The sequence below is a fragment of the Saimiri boliviensis genome, chromosome 1, assembly GCF_048565385.1.
Source record: "Saimiri boliviensis isolate mSaiBol1 chromosome 1, mSaiBol1.pri, whole genome shotgun sequence".
Lineage (NCBI taxonomy): Eukaryota > Metazoa > Chordata > Mammalia > Primates > Cebidae > Saimiri > Saimiri boliviensis.
In genome coordinates this window covers 17,238,350-17,255,928 of record NC_133449.1, presented here as the reverse complement: position 1 = coordinate 17,255,928, position 17,579 = coordinate 17,238,350, and the positions used below count along the sequence as shown (strand labels likewise).

General features: G+C 37.0%; 2 protein-coding genes across 7 annotated transcripts in view; one reads left to right on the top strand and one right to left on the bottom strand.

Moving 5' to 3' along the window:
• GEN1 (GEN1 Holliday junction 5' flap endonuclease) overlaps positions 1-16,026 on the bottom strand; it is a 29,317-nt gene extending 13,291 nt beyond the window's left edge. The window contains exons 1-6 of one of the 4 annotated variants that reach the window (XM_074394340.1): positions 14,652-16,026; positions 9,977-10,152; positions 8,810-8,996; positions 5,336-5,512; positions 3,740-3,850; positions 833-906 (exon numbers count right to left, since the gene is read on the bottom strand). In XM_074394340.1, the coding sequence (XP_074250441.1) occupies positions 833-906; positions 3,740-3,850; positions 5,336-5,512; positions 8,810-8,996; positions 9,977-10,137 (710 nt within the window). In that variant the 5' untranslated portion in view covers positions 10,138-10,152; positions 14,652-16,026. Of the gene's footprint in view, positions 1-832; positions 907-3,739; positions 3,851-5,335; positions 5,513-8,809; positions 8,997-9,976 lie in introns of all 4 variants that reach the window. The other 3 variants (XM_074394328.1, XM_074394342.1, XM_003935221.4) reach the window with 3 other exon arrangements.
• Positions 14,659-17,579, top strand: part of SMC6 (structural maintenance of chromosomes 6) — an 88,332-nt gene continuing 85,411 nt past the window's right edge. The window contains exon 1 of one of the 3 annotated variants that reach the window (XM_074394315.1): positions 14,659-14,742. The gene's annotated coding sequence lies outside the window, so the exon portion shown is untranslated. Of the gene's footprint in view, positions 14,743-16,083; positions 16,175-16,220; positions 16,412-17,579 lie in introns of those variants that run through there. The other 2 variants (XM_074394322.1, XM_003935220.3) reach the window with 2 other exon arrangements.

The following is a 17,579-nucleotide window of genomic DNA, read 5'->3' as shown; positions in this document are numbered from 1 at the left end:
AAAAAAAATATGTAGCTATAAAGCAAAGGTCAGTCAAGTAAGATTTTGATTAATTACAACATGCCACAGACATTTCACTTATAGAAAAAAAAATACAATATCAAAGTATGAAATACAAAATTATTTTAATGTCATGTTTACCTTTACCTGGTAGTAAAACAGTTTAAAATAACCAGTAGCAAAATGCCCATGGTTAGAAATAAATGCACTTGACATTGTACTAAGTGTGTTTAGTGAGCTAATAATAGATTTTTAAAGATGTATTATGGTACCTGGTCACTGTGGCTCATGCCTATAATCCTAAGACTTTGGGAAGCCACAGGGGGAATCACTTGAGCCCAGGAGTTTGAGACCAGCCTGGGCAACATAGGAAGACCCTATCTGTACAAAAATAAAAATAAAAAATAAAAATTAATATATTAACATGTTTAATATAAATAATATATATTTTAAAAATGTAGTATGGTGGCTGTGCACAGTGGTACCTATCTGTTGTCCCAGCTACTTAGGAGGCTGAGGTGGGAGAATGGCTTCAGCCCAGCAGGTTGAGGTTGCAGTGAGCAATAATCGCACCAGTGCACTGCAGCCTGGGTGACACACTGAGACCTTGTCTACAAAAAGAGAAAAAAATGCAGCATGGCTTAGACCACGTATTCTCATTCTTTCTTTGGAAAATTTCAGAATAAATAAAAATACATTATCTTAAATCAAAATATAGGTCAGTTTAAAAATACAAAACCATTTTTGGAAAACAATTCTTTTTTGTACTATTCATATTAAGTTCAGCAAGAATAAAAGTTCAATGTCGCAAGCAAAAGTAATTAGTAGTTACCTCTGAAGTAAACTTTGCCCTTTCAAAATCTGTATAAGTTTTAATGCTTGCTCTTTTCCAACTCCGGGGACTCCCTTTCGGAAAGTGGGAAAAAAGTAATTCAAATGTTAATCAATCACCAGGAATGGTTAAATGTACATTAATTGAAAGGAAGACTCTGCAGCTGAAAGAAAGAATGAGGTAACTCTTTAAGTAAAGACAGGAAAAGATGTGCAAGATACATTGCTATGCATAAAACAAAAATTGCACAATAGTGTATATGATCAGAATTTGTAAAGTAAATGACAATTACACTGTTATCTACATAAACAAAAAATTCAGAGGGTTAAATACCAAACCACTGATGGTGTTCATTTTAGGGAAGGGAGGGTCATAATTTTAGAGGGTTTTCACTTACTATGTTAATTATTTGGATGATATTTTTAATTTAACCTAACTTTATGTTTGTAATCAGGAAAAACCCAGTTCATTTAATTACATGAACATTCAATATTCCAAAACCCAGACATAAAGACAGAACAAAGGAGTGCTCTAAGTTAACTCTTGAAATTAAAAACTTAAGAAAATTCAAAGTGTGAATTTCCAGTATGCAAAAATGATATGCATAAATGTGTATTCCCATCACAATTTCTGATTTAAACTGAGTTTTCTAGCCCCTATAAGTGTATGAATATATCCTTATAAGCAGAGCGGCTATTTAGCCAGTACGCACTAGGACTGACACACTCATGCTAACTGGTTAGTAAATAGCTACTGCCCAAGCATCCTGATGTCTACTTGCACAGGAATCTCCTATCTAACCTGAACGCTTCCCAATCCACCTATACCCAGAATCCAGCTGCTAAAAAGAGTCTATGGCACAGTAGGCACACCCTACTGTGGAAGAAACAGAAGTCTCTTCCATTTCTATAGCTTATGTCTTTGGCGTACACGTTATTAGATATCTTGACTACCATTCTTCTTGTATTAGCATTAGCTATATCTTAAAGTTTTTAAAGGCAAATTAAGTGGTACATAGTCTTAAAAATCTTTTTTTTTTTTTTTTGAGACGGAGTTTCACTCTTGTTACCCAGGCTGGAGTGCAATGGCGCCATCTTGGCTCACGGCAACCTCCGCCTCCTGGGTTCAGGCAATTCTCCTGCCTCAGCCTCCTGAGTAGCTGGGATTACAGGCATGCGCCACCATGCCCAGCTAATTTTTTTGTATTTTTAGTAGAGACGGAGTTTCACCATGTTGGCCAGGATGGTCTCGATCTCTTGACCTTGTGATCCACCGGCCTCAGCCTCCCAAAGTGCTGGGATTACAGGCTTGAGCCACCACGCCTGGCCTTCAAAAATCTTTAAGTAGAATAATGTAAATAGCAACTTTTGTTTAAAAAAAACACAAAAGGTCAATATAGCTATGGCTAATGCATAATTTAAACACCACTGTAGGTAAAGTTGGTTTCTGTGAGTTCAAGTCAGCAAATTTTTTCTTAAATACTGGACTGTTTACAGATTTTAATTATGATATAATTTTATTTAGGAAATAGTCTTCTATTTTAGAAGGAGAATTACAACAAAATAATGGTTTGTGGTATTTAAAAGTTTCTTTCCTCCTGCTTTCTTTTCCTACCAGTTAAAAAAAACTTCTTTGATAATATAAATTATAAATTAGGCTTAATAATTTTACTATCCTGTTATATTTTCCTTTCTCCTGAGCATAGATTGGAAAAAAAACAAAAAACAAAAAACTGTCATTCTTCTTTATACTTCTTTTGGGAATAGAGGTAAAATGAGGGATCTGTAATGATATAGAAATAATCAATAGAAACATAATAAGAGAACTACATAGTAAGACCTACAATACCAGACATTTTATATTTTAAAACACTGTATTTAAGAAAATGGGATTATTCTTATAATACTTAACTCATCACTCACCTGTTATTTGTCACACAGCACTAGATTGTACATCTTAAGACATAAATAAAATATTTCCATGAACAAAATCCAGCACAATGCTGAGGCATGGAAGTATGAAAGGCTTACCCCAATGATCACGTGACTTAGCAACAGTAATAGCATTGAGCATGTGCACAACTGGAAAGCTACAAAGATTATTGAAAACTAAAAAACAGAAAACAGAGTGAAAGAAACTAACACTGGCATGATACAAGAAAAGAATAACTCCTATATTCATTTAAAAAGATAGTCAAACATATATGCGAATCTCTAATGGTTTACTGACAGTCAAGCTGTGGAACTACTTATTATTCTATTCTTGCTTATAATATTCAGTATCACAAGTCAACTTTTTAGTCCCATCTGAAATGCTGATTATTTAGTCACTGAATAGCTTATTATGCCTAAAATTATATATATATGTACTTTTTTGTTTTGGAGACGGAGTTTCGCTCCTGTCACCCATGCTGGAATGCCATGACAGGATTTCTGCAACCTCTGCCCCCTGGGTTCAAGCAACTCTTGTGCCTCAGCCTCCTGAGTAGCTGGGATTACAGGCACCCACAGGCACCCGCCACCACACCCAGCTAATTTTTGTATTTTTAGTAGAGGTGGGTTTCACCATGTTGGCCAGCCTGGTCTCAAACTCCTGACCTCAGGTGATCCACCCGCCTTGGCCTCCCAAAGTGCTGAGATTACAGGAGTGAGCCACGGCACCCAGCCAACCGGACATTATATTTTAAACTTGATTCTTAAATATAATTAAATACTTGACACTTAATGATTCCCAGTTGGAGAGAATTTTATATTTTAAACTTGATTCTTAATCATATATTTTAAACTTGACATCATATTTTAAACTTGATTCTTAATCATATAGATACATCATATTCATATTTACATAGCACATAAAGTATGAAAAAGACTTTATGAATAGCAAGTAAATATGCCAATTTCAGCTTACCTTTGGGAGATAATCACAGCCAAGAAGTATTGCCAATCCAACCAGAGCATCTCTATCCAAACCTAGTTTACTCTTGATAGATGACATTGTGTAACAGTCAACATGTGGGTCCTAAACAAAGAACAGATTTAATCTTCAAAAAATACATATTTATACATTAAACAACATTACAAAAATAATTTGTCAATATTCTCTTTAAATGTTTATTCCAGGATGGACGTGGTGGCTCATGCCTATAATCCCAGCACTTGAGAAGCCAAAGCAGTTGGATCACTTGAGGTCAGGAGTTTGAGACCAGCCTTGGCCAACGTGGTAAAAACCCATCTCTACTAAAAATACAAAAAAATTAGCCAGGTGTGGTGACACATGCTTGTAGTTCTAGCTACTTGGGAGGCCAAGGCATGAGAATTGCTTGAATCAGGGAGGCAGAGGTTGCAGGGAGGTAGAGATTGCAGTGAGCCGAGATCACACCACCACACTCCAGCCTGGGCAACAAAGTGAGACTCCATCTCAAAAACAAAACAGTTTAATTATTCCAAAAAATTTATATAAGAAAATTATCCTAATCAGCAGAATCTTCACAGAATGTGACATTTCAATATATGGAAATAAAGTTGTAGTTTCAAAAATGGCTTAAAAATGACTATACTAGTCATTTTTTTCCATTTTATCGCTTTCTGGCATCTAAAAAATATAGATTTCCATCTTCAAAACAAAACATTATAATATATATTATAGAAAGTAAACATTCCCTGTAATTGCACTGCCCAAAGTTAACTATCATTAATAGCTTGGTACATATTCTTCCAAAAAACCATTGTCTTTGATAAATATATATTAATATTTACTGTTAATTACATTTTTAAGTAAAAATAGAATTATATAAAAATACTATTAAGACATTTTTCACCATTAATATGCCTGGATATCTTTTATGTCAAGAGTAGCCTTTTCAATGACCACATTCTGTTACATCATATGGACTCTGAAATGGTGTTTCTCAATGAGGATGCCAATATTAGCATTTTGGGAGGAATAACAGAAATGTCTGGCAGAAGGTTTAGTTTGGTTGGCTCCAAGCCACCAAATATGTATAGTCTCTGCCCAAGCCTGAACTGTTACAACCAAAATGTCTCCCAGCAGTATGTCTCCAACTGAGAATCATTAAGTGTCAAGTATTTAATCATGTCCCTATCAATGAGCACTTGGGTTGCTTGCCAAATTTTTTTAATTATTAATAATGCTACAATGAACATCTCTGTATATCTCTCTTTGCATATTTGGAGGTATTGCTGAGGATGAAATACTAAACTGAAAATTCAGGGTCAAAGCAATACATTTTCATATGCAATTTGATGTATTTCTGAAACTGATTTAGAATCAAGCCATGTGAAACAAGTCAAGTTCTTATGCGATAAATCCACATTTTGAAGATAATAAACTATGTGGCAATGATTTTCAATAACAGTAAACATTTAGCAATTGCTATGTGCAAGGCATTACAGTAAGCATTTTACATCTATTATTTCACTTAATCAGCCCTTTTAAAAAGGTAATTTGTAAACAAATGCTAAACAAGAGAAAGAAAATAAACACCTTTGTATTCATAGTGAAATTCCTGTACACAGTCTGGGCCCCATAAAGGAAAGTATCCCCGTCATTGGTGAGGCAGCCATCTACACAACCAACAGCATTGAGGTAAGCACACATGGCTTCAGCTTCCCCGGCAGCCTGAACCCAGGGGATTCCTAAGCATTCGAGCATATCGAGGCACTGAAAACAAAAAGCAGGTGCAAGATGTTAAAGAATGGTTTCACTGCTAATTTTTTTACTATTTAATGTATTTCTGTATTACAAATATTAATAGCAGCTATTTTGGTGTTTTAAAAATTACAGTATTTAAGAAACACTTGGAAATTTGAACAATGACTGAATACTTGAGGGCTTTAAAGAATGATTGCCAAACTTTTAGGCGTGATAATAAAAATTACATTCTAGTTATGCTTCTTTTTTAAGAATCATCTTTTAGAAAACAGTACTGAAATGCTGAGAATGATACAATATTATGTCTGAAATTTGTTCAAAATGTTATGTGAGTCGGGAAGTGGGTAGGGGCATAGATGAAACAAGATGAGCCAAGATAATGGTTTAAGATTGGTGATGGGTAGGCCGGGCGCGGTGACTCACGCCTGAGGTCAAGAGATCAAGACCATCCTGGTCAACATGGTGAAACCCCATCTCTACTAAAAATAAAAAAAATTAGCTGAGCATGGTGGCGCGTGCCTGTAATCCCAGCTACTCAGGAGGCTGAGGCAGAAGAATTGCCTGAACCCAGGAGGCGGAGGTTGTGGTGAGCTGATATTGCGCCACTGCACTCCAGCCTGGGTAACAAGAGCGAAACTATGTCCCCCCTCCAAAAAAAAAAAGATTGGTGATGGGTTACTTTTGTTGGTTTAAATTTTTCTGTAACAAAAAATTAAGATTTTAATGTCAATTACAAAGTAATCCATATTCACATTTCATTGTTTTGTTCAATGCTATTATCATCAGATTCTGAAAATATCTTTAAATAATAATTAATCACATTAAGATTTACATCTGCCAAACTTCAAAAATTTTTCTCACATGATGGTCGATCCAATATGGTGTACTTCCAAAGAAGATACTATCATACAGTTTGGGCTTGAATTTTTAAGTTTGCGTCTTTTTCTCATCTTGCCTTCCCTGTACAATGAAACTCTCACATTGTGGGAAACCGTGGAGGGGTCAGCTGTCAGTGTCTTCCTAGGAAATCAAATGTCTGTGCAAAATGATTACATCATTTTGCTGATGCACAAATAATCTGCTGTGGGTTTCCTTTGGTTTATGATTTTAACCCAGCTGGGTAGCTTGTAGTTTAGTCTTATAGCGTAGTTCATTCTTTCTTATCATACACCGTTCTTTTTTTCATGTATCCTCTATCAGGGAACACTGAGTATGGAGGAGAGAAAAGGCTACTTACTTGTAGTTTCTAGAGACTGACAGAATAAATACCATCTCTTGCTTTAACTGATTAATTGCGTCCTTGCCACCTTGCATAATAAATGCCTCTGTCAGATGTTGCCAAAGATGGACAGGGTTAAAAAAGTCAAAGTACTATGTTGAAAAATAATACTTTTTAAGACACTGACCCCAGGATTTTAGAGACAGTTTTGTTACAGGTGTTGCTTCAACCTTACCTAGGTAAAAAGTAGCCTTTGATAATAGTTATTTCAATTTCTTGTACTATTTGCCACTTCAAAGTTTTCCAAAGAACCAGCAGAGAATTTCCTATAAGGCTGTTTCAATTTTTCCTACCTTATGTCTCTACCATGTGGGGTGGAGATGGTACTGGAGGAGGACTAATTTGTGCTTTTCATGCTAATACCTAAAAAATGGCAGTGGATTAGGAGGAAGCAACGCCTACTAACTGAAGAGTACAGAAAGATAAAAATGACTAACAGGCAACAGTGAACTCAACTAACACAAAATGCCTAAGAACACCATAATTACTGTAGCAATAAAGAAACAGGAATGGAGCAATTTTCTTAAGAAGAAATGGACATCTCTTTTTTTTTGTTTGTTTTATGCTGGTTCTTTAACACCCTAAGATTGAGGACCATGAATATTTCCAGGAACTGTTTATACAAGAAGTAATTAGAACTCAGCACAGGTATGTTCTTCAACTGCTGACAGTCATTAAGTTGGAATATTCACTAATTGAAAACTATTTTTAAATATCACATAAGAGTAGAAAATAAAATTTCAGAAGAGGAGGAAAATGACATAATTTTTAACTAAAATTTAAAAAAAATTAATTCAAAGCAAATATGAAAAAAGGTTATATTTGTTAATAAAGAACTTACACCAAGAAAAATTAAAACCTCAAGAGGTAGGACATGATACCCATTACCCAAAGGGGTATGAAAGTAGGTGAAATGTTTAATGTTACTATTAAAAGATAAATGCATATTAAATATCTTTGTTGTTGCATACTAAATATTACAAAGACAAGCCTCCTAACATCCAATGCTCTTGTGAGTGCACCAAAACTGCTTATCTGACATCTGTATCAGCAGAAATTAATCAGCAAGAGCAATAAAATCATTCCAAAACTTTGACCTATCAATCCAACTTTGGGTAATTTTATCTAAAATCTCAAATCACAAGAAAACATTATATACACAAAAAATTCTCATCATACTTTCATGGATAGTAGAGAAAAACTAAAAAAAGTAAATAACATATACAATCAGGGGTATGATTCATAGCTTCATACATGTTGTACAATCATTAAAAGTAATGATTTTGATTAGAATGTGACAACAGGAAGATATGGGTATGAAGCATTAAGGGAAAAGACCAGGTTAAAAATCATGTGTACTAATATAACTCTTTAAAAATACACACATTTGAAAACAGACAAAAAGAGCCTCCTATTGTTTTAATTATATAAGTGATCTCTTTCTTAACTTTTATAAAAATATAAAATCTAGCAATATTAAAAGTAACATATAAATAAGATTGTAATGTAACAATAATTAATTTTTAAAATTATAAGCCCTAAGGGAAGCCAAATATGTATTTCAAATATGAACTATCATGAATTCTGAATGAGTGAAGTATGAATTAATGAGATCTCATGTCTTCTAGGAATTCTTTAAGTCCTGAAAGTGTTATAAAAGGTAATATGACCAACTTCCTATATCTACTAGTTGCTTTAGATATACTTTCTCTTATTTTTAGCACATCTCTGCTGAGTATTACTGTTCTCATTTCATAAGTACTACTGTTCTCCTTTCATAAGGTAATATACAAGGTAGAGATAGATTATAAATTTTGCTCAATGTCTCAAGAGTTTCTACATGCCAGTGCCAAGATAGAAACTTAGGTCAATTTCACTCTAAAAAAAAATAAATAAATAAACTTTTCTCTATGCACCCTGGCCTGCTAGTCACAATAAAAGTAATGAGTATTAAAGATGACAAACTATTAGAGTAAAATGTATCCTTTAATTTAAACCATATACCTGAATCAAATCTGAATGCTCACCTCTCTTAAGACTGATTTAAAATGTGATCTCCCTGTTTTCTGAGACCATGATTTTCCAGAAGAGCCATACCGAGTCTGATTCCTCTTGCTTATGACATCAGCTTTCAGCTTCGGTGGTTCCCCTTCCATAACAAACACCAGTTTTACATCCATTTGTGTTAAATATGAGATACGAAAAAATAAGTTCCTGAAATATATAAATTAGTAATAATATAATATAATCATCATCATCATACATTGATAGTAAAAGTCAAAATAGTATAACATAAAGGCAATAACATTAGACTAGTATCAAAAATGTTATATATAATAACCTTTTACTTAAGGTTTTAATTGGAGTGGAAAACCATTGAACTTTTTTTTTCTTTGACAGAGCCTCACTCTGTCACCCAGGCTGGAGTGCCGTGGTGTGATTTCGTCTCAGTGCAGCCTCAACCTCCTGGGCTCAAGCCATCTTCCTGCCTCAGTCCTCAAGTAGCAGGGGCAACAGGCAGGTGCCACCATGCCTGACTAATTTTTTGTAGAGATGAGGTTTCACCATGTTGCCCAGGCTGATCTTGAACTCCTGAGCTCAAATAATTTGCCCATCTTGGCCTCCCAAAGTGCTAGGAATACAGGTGTGAGACACTGTGCCCAGCCAAAAACACCAAATATTTTTAAGCAATAGTTATGATTATTCTAATTGCTATGTAGAAAATGGTTTGGGGTGGGAGGCCAAGAGCAAGAAACTAGTGAAGATGACACTTCCGTAGTATAGATGAGAGATGAGGTTGGCATAGACTGAGGCGGTACCTCTCGACACTGAGATAAGTTTGTGATCACAAAGTATATTTTGGAGGTAGACCTAGCAAAACTTACTTGATGGATTGGTGTGGGAGAAGTAAAATAGGGAGAAAATGTCTCCCAAACTTCTCGCTTTTAGTATCTGAAGCATCCTAGTGGATATATTAAGTAGAAGATAGATATGTGAATCTGGAGCTCAAAGGGTAAGAGGCACAAATCTGAGTCCTTAATATAAAGATAGTGAATCTAGACACGTTAAATAGATCTTGACATCTCAAAATGTAAATGAATAACAACAACAAAAGAAAAAAAGGTGAAACAAAAATCAAGACACTAAGACTATTTATACACCATACATTTATACTTTAACAACTTTTACTATACCTGAGGTGGGGCTTCATGACACTGCCCATCATTTTTTTGACTGTCTGTGCCTCACACACCCAGAGACTCAGATCAACTGCAAGAGTTTGCCCACCAAGATTACGCAAGGGGATGTGTTGCTTAACAGGCTCCAAAATTTGCCACAAGTCATTCACTCCCATTCTGGTGATTATCTGCTGTTATGTGAAACACACTTTGTTAAAGAAACAGAAGGTCATTAACAGGAACTCAAACAATATATTATAAGCCAGTTCAGGATAATTCATAGAGGATTCTCCTTCTTTCATGAGTCAGTTTTTCAAAATGAATCAAGAACACCTGAAACGTTAAAATGGTAACTGCCTTTTTCCCCAACTAAAAACAAGAGCTAACAAAAACAGAGATGGGTAGAAAATGCAAGGATGCTGTAAATCATTTTTGCCTACGTGAAAATTCAAACCTTCATTTACATACTTAAGAGAATGAGACTATTCTCTATCATAACCAGGAAAAACAAAAAACAAAAGCAAGGAAGCATGCAAACAAATGAACTAAAGAAAAATGGGGTTAATGAAAGAAAACTTAGTAAAGTGAGAGGAGATGAAATCAGAGACGGAAAATGAAGTTGGAGAAATATGGACATATCTTTCTTAAAAGGGCACTGGCTGTTTAAACTGCAAGGTCACATAATGTTCATTGCAGAAAAAGAAAAAAAAAAGTTTTAATCACTTCTGACTTTTAACCACCCAAAGAAAACTAAAGTTAAATATTTTTCCATGTAAATGACATTTTAAAAACAAAATTGGTTTAAACTCTGCTACTGTTATCTGCTTTGGCATTTTCTATAGGCCAGCTTTTCCTTATTATACATCTATATTTGGTTTTCTTTCCATTTGTTAATATTTGGTAAACATTATGTAGCATGTGCAATGAAAATGCAACCTGACTACAAATACAGCCCAGATTATTAGGACAAGGTAGGACAAGAATACACTAAGTCAAAAGACTATATCACCTTTATGCAGAAAACTTCTGAATAAACAGTAATGTATTGTCTGTCCCTTTAACAGAGTCTGTTCTAAAAGCAAATTTTCTCAAATTGCACATAGGGGCAAACAAAATAAATGCTGGAAGGGTTGCTGTCTGTGACTTAGCCTGTTTTTCTGAATCTTACTTTTACAGTGTCATCAGTGCCACCATGAGTATTATTATTTTTTTTGAGGCAGGGTCTCACTCTGTCACCCTGGCTGGAGTACAGTGACGCAATCTCGGCTCACTGCAACCTCTGCCTCCCAGGTTCAAGTGATCTGCCTGCCTCAGCCTCCCAAAGTGCTGGGATTTCAGGAATAAGCCACTGCACTTAGCCCCATCAAGAGTATTATTCTGTATTATTTTTTCTTTGTCTTTTGTTTTTGAGTATTATTCTATATACTCATTTCCATGAAGTGTACAATGACAACTATGGATGTCACTTTACAGATAAAAATACACAGACTTAAAGGCAAAGAAAGCATTGGGTAGTAACGGTGGCCCAGTACTAATATTGTCTATTTCACATCCTGAAGCCCCACTAGTTGAATATACCATTGTGGCATAGATTCAGTTACTGTGAAAAGTTGTGCATAATTCTGGAAAAAGAGTGGGGTACATATATTCTTGAAGGCATTATAATAAAGAGAAATGAGACAAATTATTAACCCACTGGAACACACAAAACTCAAAGATTGGGAAGGAAGTTCTTGATACTTTTGCCTTCCTTTGTGACTTGGGGTGGATACTGGAATAGATTGCTATTGAAGAAAATTATGCAATTCCTTTGTTCTAATTTCATTTAAATGTGACCCTGACCCTAGCAGTCAAAATTTTAAATGCATGTTACCTTCCGGTTTAGCAATACCTCTTTCAGGAACTTAGGATGTATTATGTGGTATGTATGGATTTATAAATAGCAATATTCACTGTAGCGTTATTAATAATAGTAAGACCCTGAGAAGAGCCAGTTCTCAATCAATAGAGGACTAATTAAGTAAATTAAATTATGTAATGTTCAAACTAAATTAGATGATATGGCAAATAAATCAGTAGGATAGAAATATATTTACTGATAAAAAAACTGATCCAAGTTTTAAAATGAAAACAGGTATGAAACAGGTTACATGTTAGGGATGATTACAGTTCAGAGATGGCAAGAACCACTTTTTAAAACATATCCCTTTGTGCTGTTTCATTTTTAAAATACCATATACCTGTATTCCTTTTCAAATTAGAAAACAGTTAAAAAAAAAGTGACCCTATTTATTAGGAGTTGGAGAAATAAACTAGAAATCTTGTTAGATGGTTTGCTTCTTAGATAAGTATTAAGTGACAAATTTAAATAGAATTCATGGGTGAAATTAAAAAGTATTGTTCTGAAAATTTACAAGTACTTGAATATTAAATACTACTCTGGCATAGCATTTTGAAGGAAGAGAGATTCACATTTTCTGGTTTCCTTCAGACTGGGTAGTCCTGCGGAATTGGCCAGGGCACATATTTTCTCTGGTAACTCCCAGTTGCAAGGTTCAACATTCTTATCCTGTCTCTAATGTTTTCTTTTGTAAGTTGACTACACATATAAAAATAAATAGTAATGAAGATTACCACCTAGTGCAGTGATGTTTATGATGCCACACATAAACACACATTTATATATAGGCCTGTGATGTCAACTATTCCTTCTGAGGCTTATGTTAAAAAAAAAAAATGAACCAGCAATAAGGTAGATTCTTGCTTATATAAACTGCAGTCCTCTAAGTATTTCAAGTATATTAGGATCATTTTGTAAAGCTTTTAATGAAATAATATTATTAACTGGGGGCAGCCATATCTTAAAAAAAAAAAAAAATCCAGCACTGATTCGATTATTGGAAACCCCTAAGCAAGATAAAGAGGGCTTTTAATTAATCCCATAAATAGTATCTTTAATATTACACAATTACTACAGTTAGAACTTAGTTTTTATTATTTCATTTCTTTTGTCAGAAACAAACCTGGTTTAAAGAATGACTGACCATGGTTAATTCTAAAAGAGGAAAATTATGTGAAATGTACATTTTATTAAAAAGAACATCATAATATTTTAAGAATGAGATTAACCCAAAATCTGTTTCCATCATCAACTGTTTTCCGTTCCTTATCATATGTTCTTTGCACGAGCTGTTCCTCTGAAGTGGTATTAAGCAATGGTTAAGACTGTAAAAGCATAAAACATTCCAAAAAAGCACAGAATGTAATAGCTTTTAAGATAGTAAAGTACAACTACACTGAAGGATAGAACAGATGGTTCTTGCATGAGGTCATATTCACTGTGATGAGGTTACTTGAAAATGATTCAGCATTAAGTAAAATGTAAAGATGCTACACCAGCCACGCATGGTAGCTCATGCCTATAATGCCAGCACTTTGGGAGGCCAAGACAGGTGGATCACTTGAGGCCAGGAGTTCGAGACCAACCTGGCAAAATGGTTAAGACCCCGTTTCTATAAAAATAAATAAAAGTTTAAAATACTACACCAAGAACTATGTATAATTTCATCTTGCTTTCTATATTTTTAACATGGTAAAATTTAAAATTTTTTTGCTGTGGGATTTGGTGATTTCCCACTCAAATCTTTTACAACAAATAATTATATTGATGTCAATCTGTTCATACAATCAATATATATATTACCTATCAGAAAAAGTCTCCTAACATCTTCATAATTTTTAAAGAAGTAGTTGTCACACAAGTCTGCTTACATGAATCAATGAAGTCAGAACAACATACAGCAGATAACTTCATAACCTATTAATGGCTTCAATTTATTTAGCTTATTTGAATCAACAAAGTCAGAATACATAGCAAAAAACTTTATAAGCAATGGACTTGGGATAGAAAGCCTAGGATTTGAGTCATGAACATATACCACTGATTAGCTGTATGACCTAGGGAAGACATTTAACCTTTCTACAAAATGAGAGGTATTAAACCAGATGAATTACGAGATTCTAAGATCTGTAACCTAGTATCTAATATTTGAATCTCATGACCAATTGGTAGCATGGAATAAAAAAAAAAAAAAAAATCACTCAATTTCAGAAATTATTGCTTGGTATAAAAGAACATAAATTTCCATCTTAAAGGATTTAAGAATCCACTTCCAGTTAAAACAAAAACAAGTCTTTTGATGTAACCATATGGTGCCCATAAATCAATTTAAGTTCCTAAAACTTCCTTAAAAGCTAATAAGCTTTTATTGGTTAATTATAAAACTGAATGAGGTGACAAAAACACAAAACCTTGTTAATTCCACTAATGAATCAAATTTAAAGAACTTAAAAAGAGGTCAGTGGCTTAATTGATGCAAAAATACACACTTTATTAAAGCAACAGTTTTGCAATTTACTTCAGCTTTAAGAAAAACATTAGGAAGAAAATTTACTCTAAAAAAGCAAAAAATGCTTAAATTTCCCAATTCGTATTTAGATGACTATAAATTCATATAAAGATTGGTAAATGGTGAAATCTATTTCAGTGCAAGATTATATTTTAAAGGATTTACCACAAAATCTTAGTAATTAATGCTGTTCTTTAAAATTAATTTTCAATTTTATTTTCATATGAATTTAGCCTAAACGCTGAGACATAACATAATTCATGCTTATCATGAATACTTACTAAAGGTCTACTATTTAACAGGAATGCTTGTAGGTGCTGGAGAAACAATAATGGAAGAAGACCAAGCTCTGTATTTAAAGACCTTAGTAGGGTAAGTGAGACTGCAGAAAAAAAGGCATAAAAGGTAAGAAAGCAAGCTATCGTTGTATATAGAAACAAAGGTCCTCCACTTAGTCTTAGGAATCAACGAACAAGGGTTCCTGAAGGAAGTGACAGGTAAGTAGGGACCTCTCAACTGTGCTTCCCATTGGTTACAACAAGGCCAGATGTTTTGGTCTATTTTAACTGTCATATTTTTCGTTGATCCATGGCAAGGGCCACAATAGAAACACACGTGCGATTACTTTTAAAACTAAAATGTGACTTTGATGGAAAGAATTCCATTACTGGAGGCCAGAATTTCAACATCAATTTGGAGGTGGGGTGAGGTGGCAGTCAATACATTATTTTTGGAGTATGAAAAGTAGGTTACCAGCTAGGTCTGTATATTCATGGGAAGGGTTGACTGAAGGGGTAGTGTGGGGTCGAGAAGGGCGCTGAAACCTAAACCAAGGAAGTAAGACTTCATCACTTCCGACGTTCATTTAGGAGGTTTACACTCTAGGTTACCAAAGGAGGAAAGAACGATGGTAAAACAACTACAATGCCTTAAGGTAATTACTGTAACAGAACCATACCCAAAATACAACGTTAACACGGAAAAAGGAACATTCAAGTGTGCCTAAGGGGACCAGAGAGGGCTCGCCCGGAATGCCCTTGAGCGAGGCGGGAGAGTTATCCCCACCGCGTGCCCGGGGATAGCACAACTGGACGCTGTAGCTTCGGCCGAGCGCCCGCGGCCGGCGAACACGCAGCTTTCCCCGGGCGGGGTGACCCGCAGGGGCCAGGTCGCGGCCTGGCGGCTCGGTTCGGATTTTCTACTTTATTCAAAAGGAGTCACTAAAAGTGTTTTCGGAGGAGCAGCGAACAAAGAGCTCGCCCCCAACCCAGATCGTCAAAGGAACCAGTGGGAGAACCGGGGCGGCACCGTCTCTCCAAGTCCCGCGGGACTTACCCGGACAACCCTTCCTCCTCAGCTCTGGAAGAAGCCCCTTCGTCATTTACCAGTTTAGCCTGAATCCTAACAAATTTCTGAATTTTCTCAAAAAGAAAAGCCCTCTTTCTTTACCCAAGCAAAGACTAGTGCCCGGGACTCTGCCGCCAGGAACGGGAGCACCAGGAAGCGTTTCGAATCCGGCGCCCGCCGGCGCGGCCCCGCCTCTTCCGGGAAGTGACCATCCCCTTTCCTCCCGCGGGGGCCCGCTCGGCTTTCCCTTCCCGGCTACCAGCCGACCCAGAGGGCGCATGCGTGGACCTGTTGCCGGGGGCGCCCAGTTATCTGCCCTTTCTCTTAGGCAAATCACCCGCCTCCCCTCATCAGGCCGCTGCGGAGCCGCGCGTGCCTATCAGCTTCCCCCACCACCCGCCTAGGGACACTTCCGGCTTCTCAGGCTCCAGCGACGCGAAACCTCGGAACTGCGCAGGTGCGGGCAGAGTCCGAAGGGACGGAGGGAGGGCGGGGCGCAGGCGCGGTCAGTCCCGCGTTGGGCGCCGGAGCGCCGGGGCTCCTGCCTTCCTTCCCCTGCCGCAGGCGCGCGCTTCCCGGCGGGTCAGCAGCGGTTAGCCGAGGTCGTTAAGCCCGCAGGGTGGCCTTAGCGGTCTGGTCGTACCACGACAGTCCCGCCGATCAGGTTCCTTGGGGAGACTTCGACTTGTTGGCGGTACGATGAAGGCGCGCGCTGTCGCTTTCCCTTGCTCCGGGGTTCGTCCTCCACCGGCTGCCCCCTTGGCTGGCGACCCCTAGCCACCTGGGAGAGGCAGGGTCAGCTGAGCTGCGGTGGTGTCCACGGTGGTCCTCGCGGGCCCGGGCGGGAGGTGTCGGTCCCTCGGGCGGGTAGGGCGCCGGGTGGGATCTTCGCGCGCTCTCAGAGGCGGCACCGGTCTCCGGAGCCACGGGAAACTTGGCGTCGGCGCGGGGCCGCTCTCTCCCAGACGGCGGTCCCCAGACTCCCCCGGGCCGTGGCGAATAACGGGAGTTGGGGAAGAGGTCGGGGGAAAGCTGGGGTCGGGAGTGGCTTTTAGCACGAATCTGATGATACCTCGAAGGCGGCAACTGGTGTGTTCAAAGGGTGTATGCAAAGATCACTAAAATCGGATTTGTCGTGAAAGCCCAGTTTGACGAAAAGGCAAATTGTATTATTTAGAAAAATTAACGTGTGTTTAAAGGTTTCTTGATGGCATTTCTTTTCCCTAATCTTATGGAAATGAACCGAGGAAGAATCCCAATTGGAAATTTCGGAAAACAGGACCCTAGGGTAGAGAAAGGGTTGTGGCACCAATAGGATTTGAGGTAATACTGTGAAAAATCTCAGAGCAATCATCTGGTATTTAAGCCCTCAAGACAGAAGTTTTGTGAGCGCTTATTACTCTGCATATTTCATGAGTAGGAGATTAAAAGGCAGTGTTTTAAAGGCAAACTTCTCAGTAATATATATTCAAAGGAAAAAAGAAAAACCCAAATTCATTTTGGAACCAATTCTGAGGGATTGACTGTACCTAGCTGACAGGATTCTTAAATATGTGGAGAAAAACCCAAATTACCTGACTTTTAGATGGTTGCTATGTGATCTTTTAAAGTGTACAATAGCATATGCAATGGCATGCAGTTCCGTGGGGGTGTGGGTGGGGAGGGAACGTATTAGAACTTCTGTTCAGGTTTACTTTATTTCATTTGATTTCTACGTGAAACATAAGAGTATTTTATGTTGGAATGTGTATTTCAAATTTTCCTTAATGCGTGTAAGTACAAAACGATTGGAGACAACTAGTATATTGCTTAAAAACGTATTTATATCACAAAGAATCAGAGTTGTGACTCTGAGCAGGTTG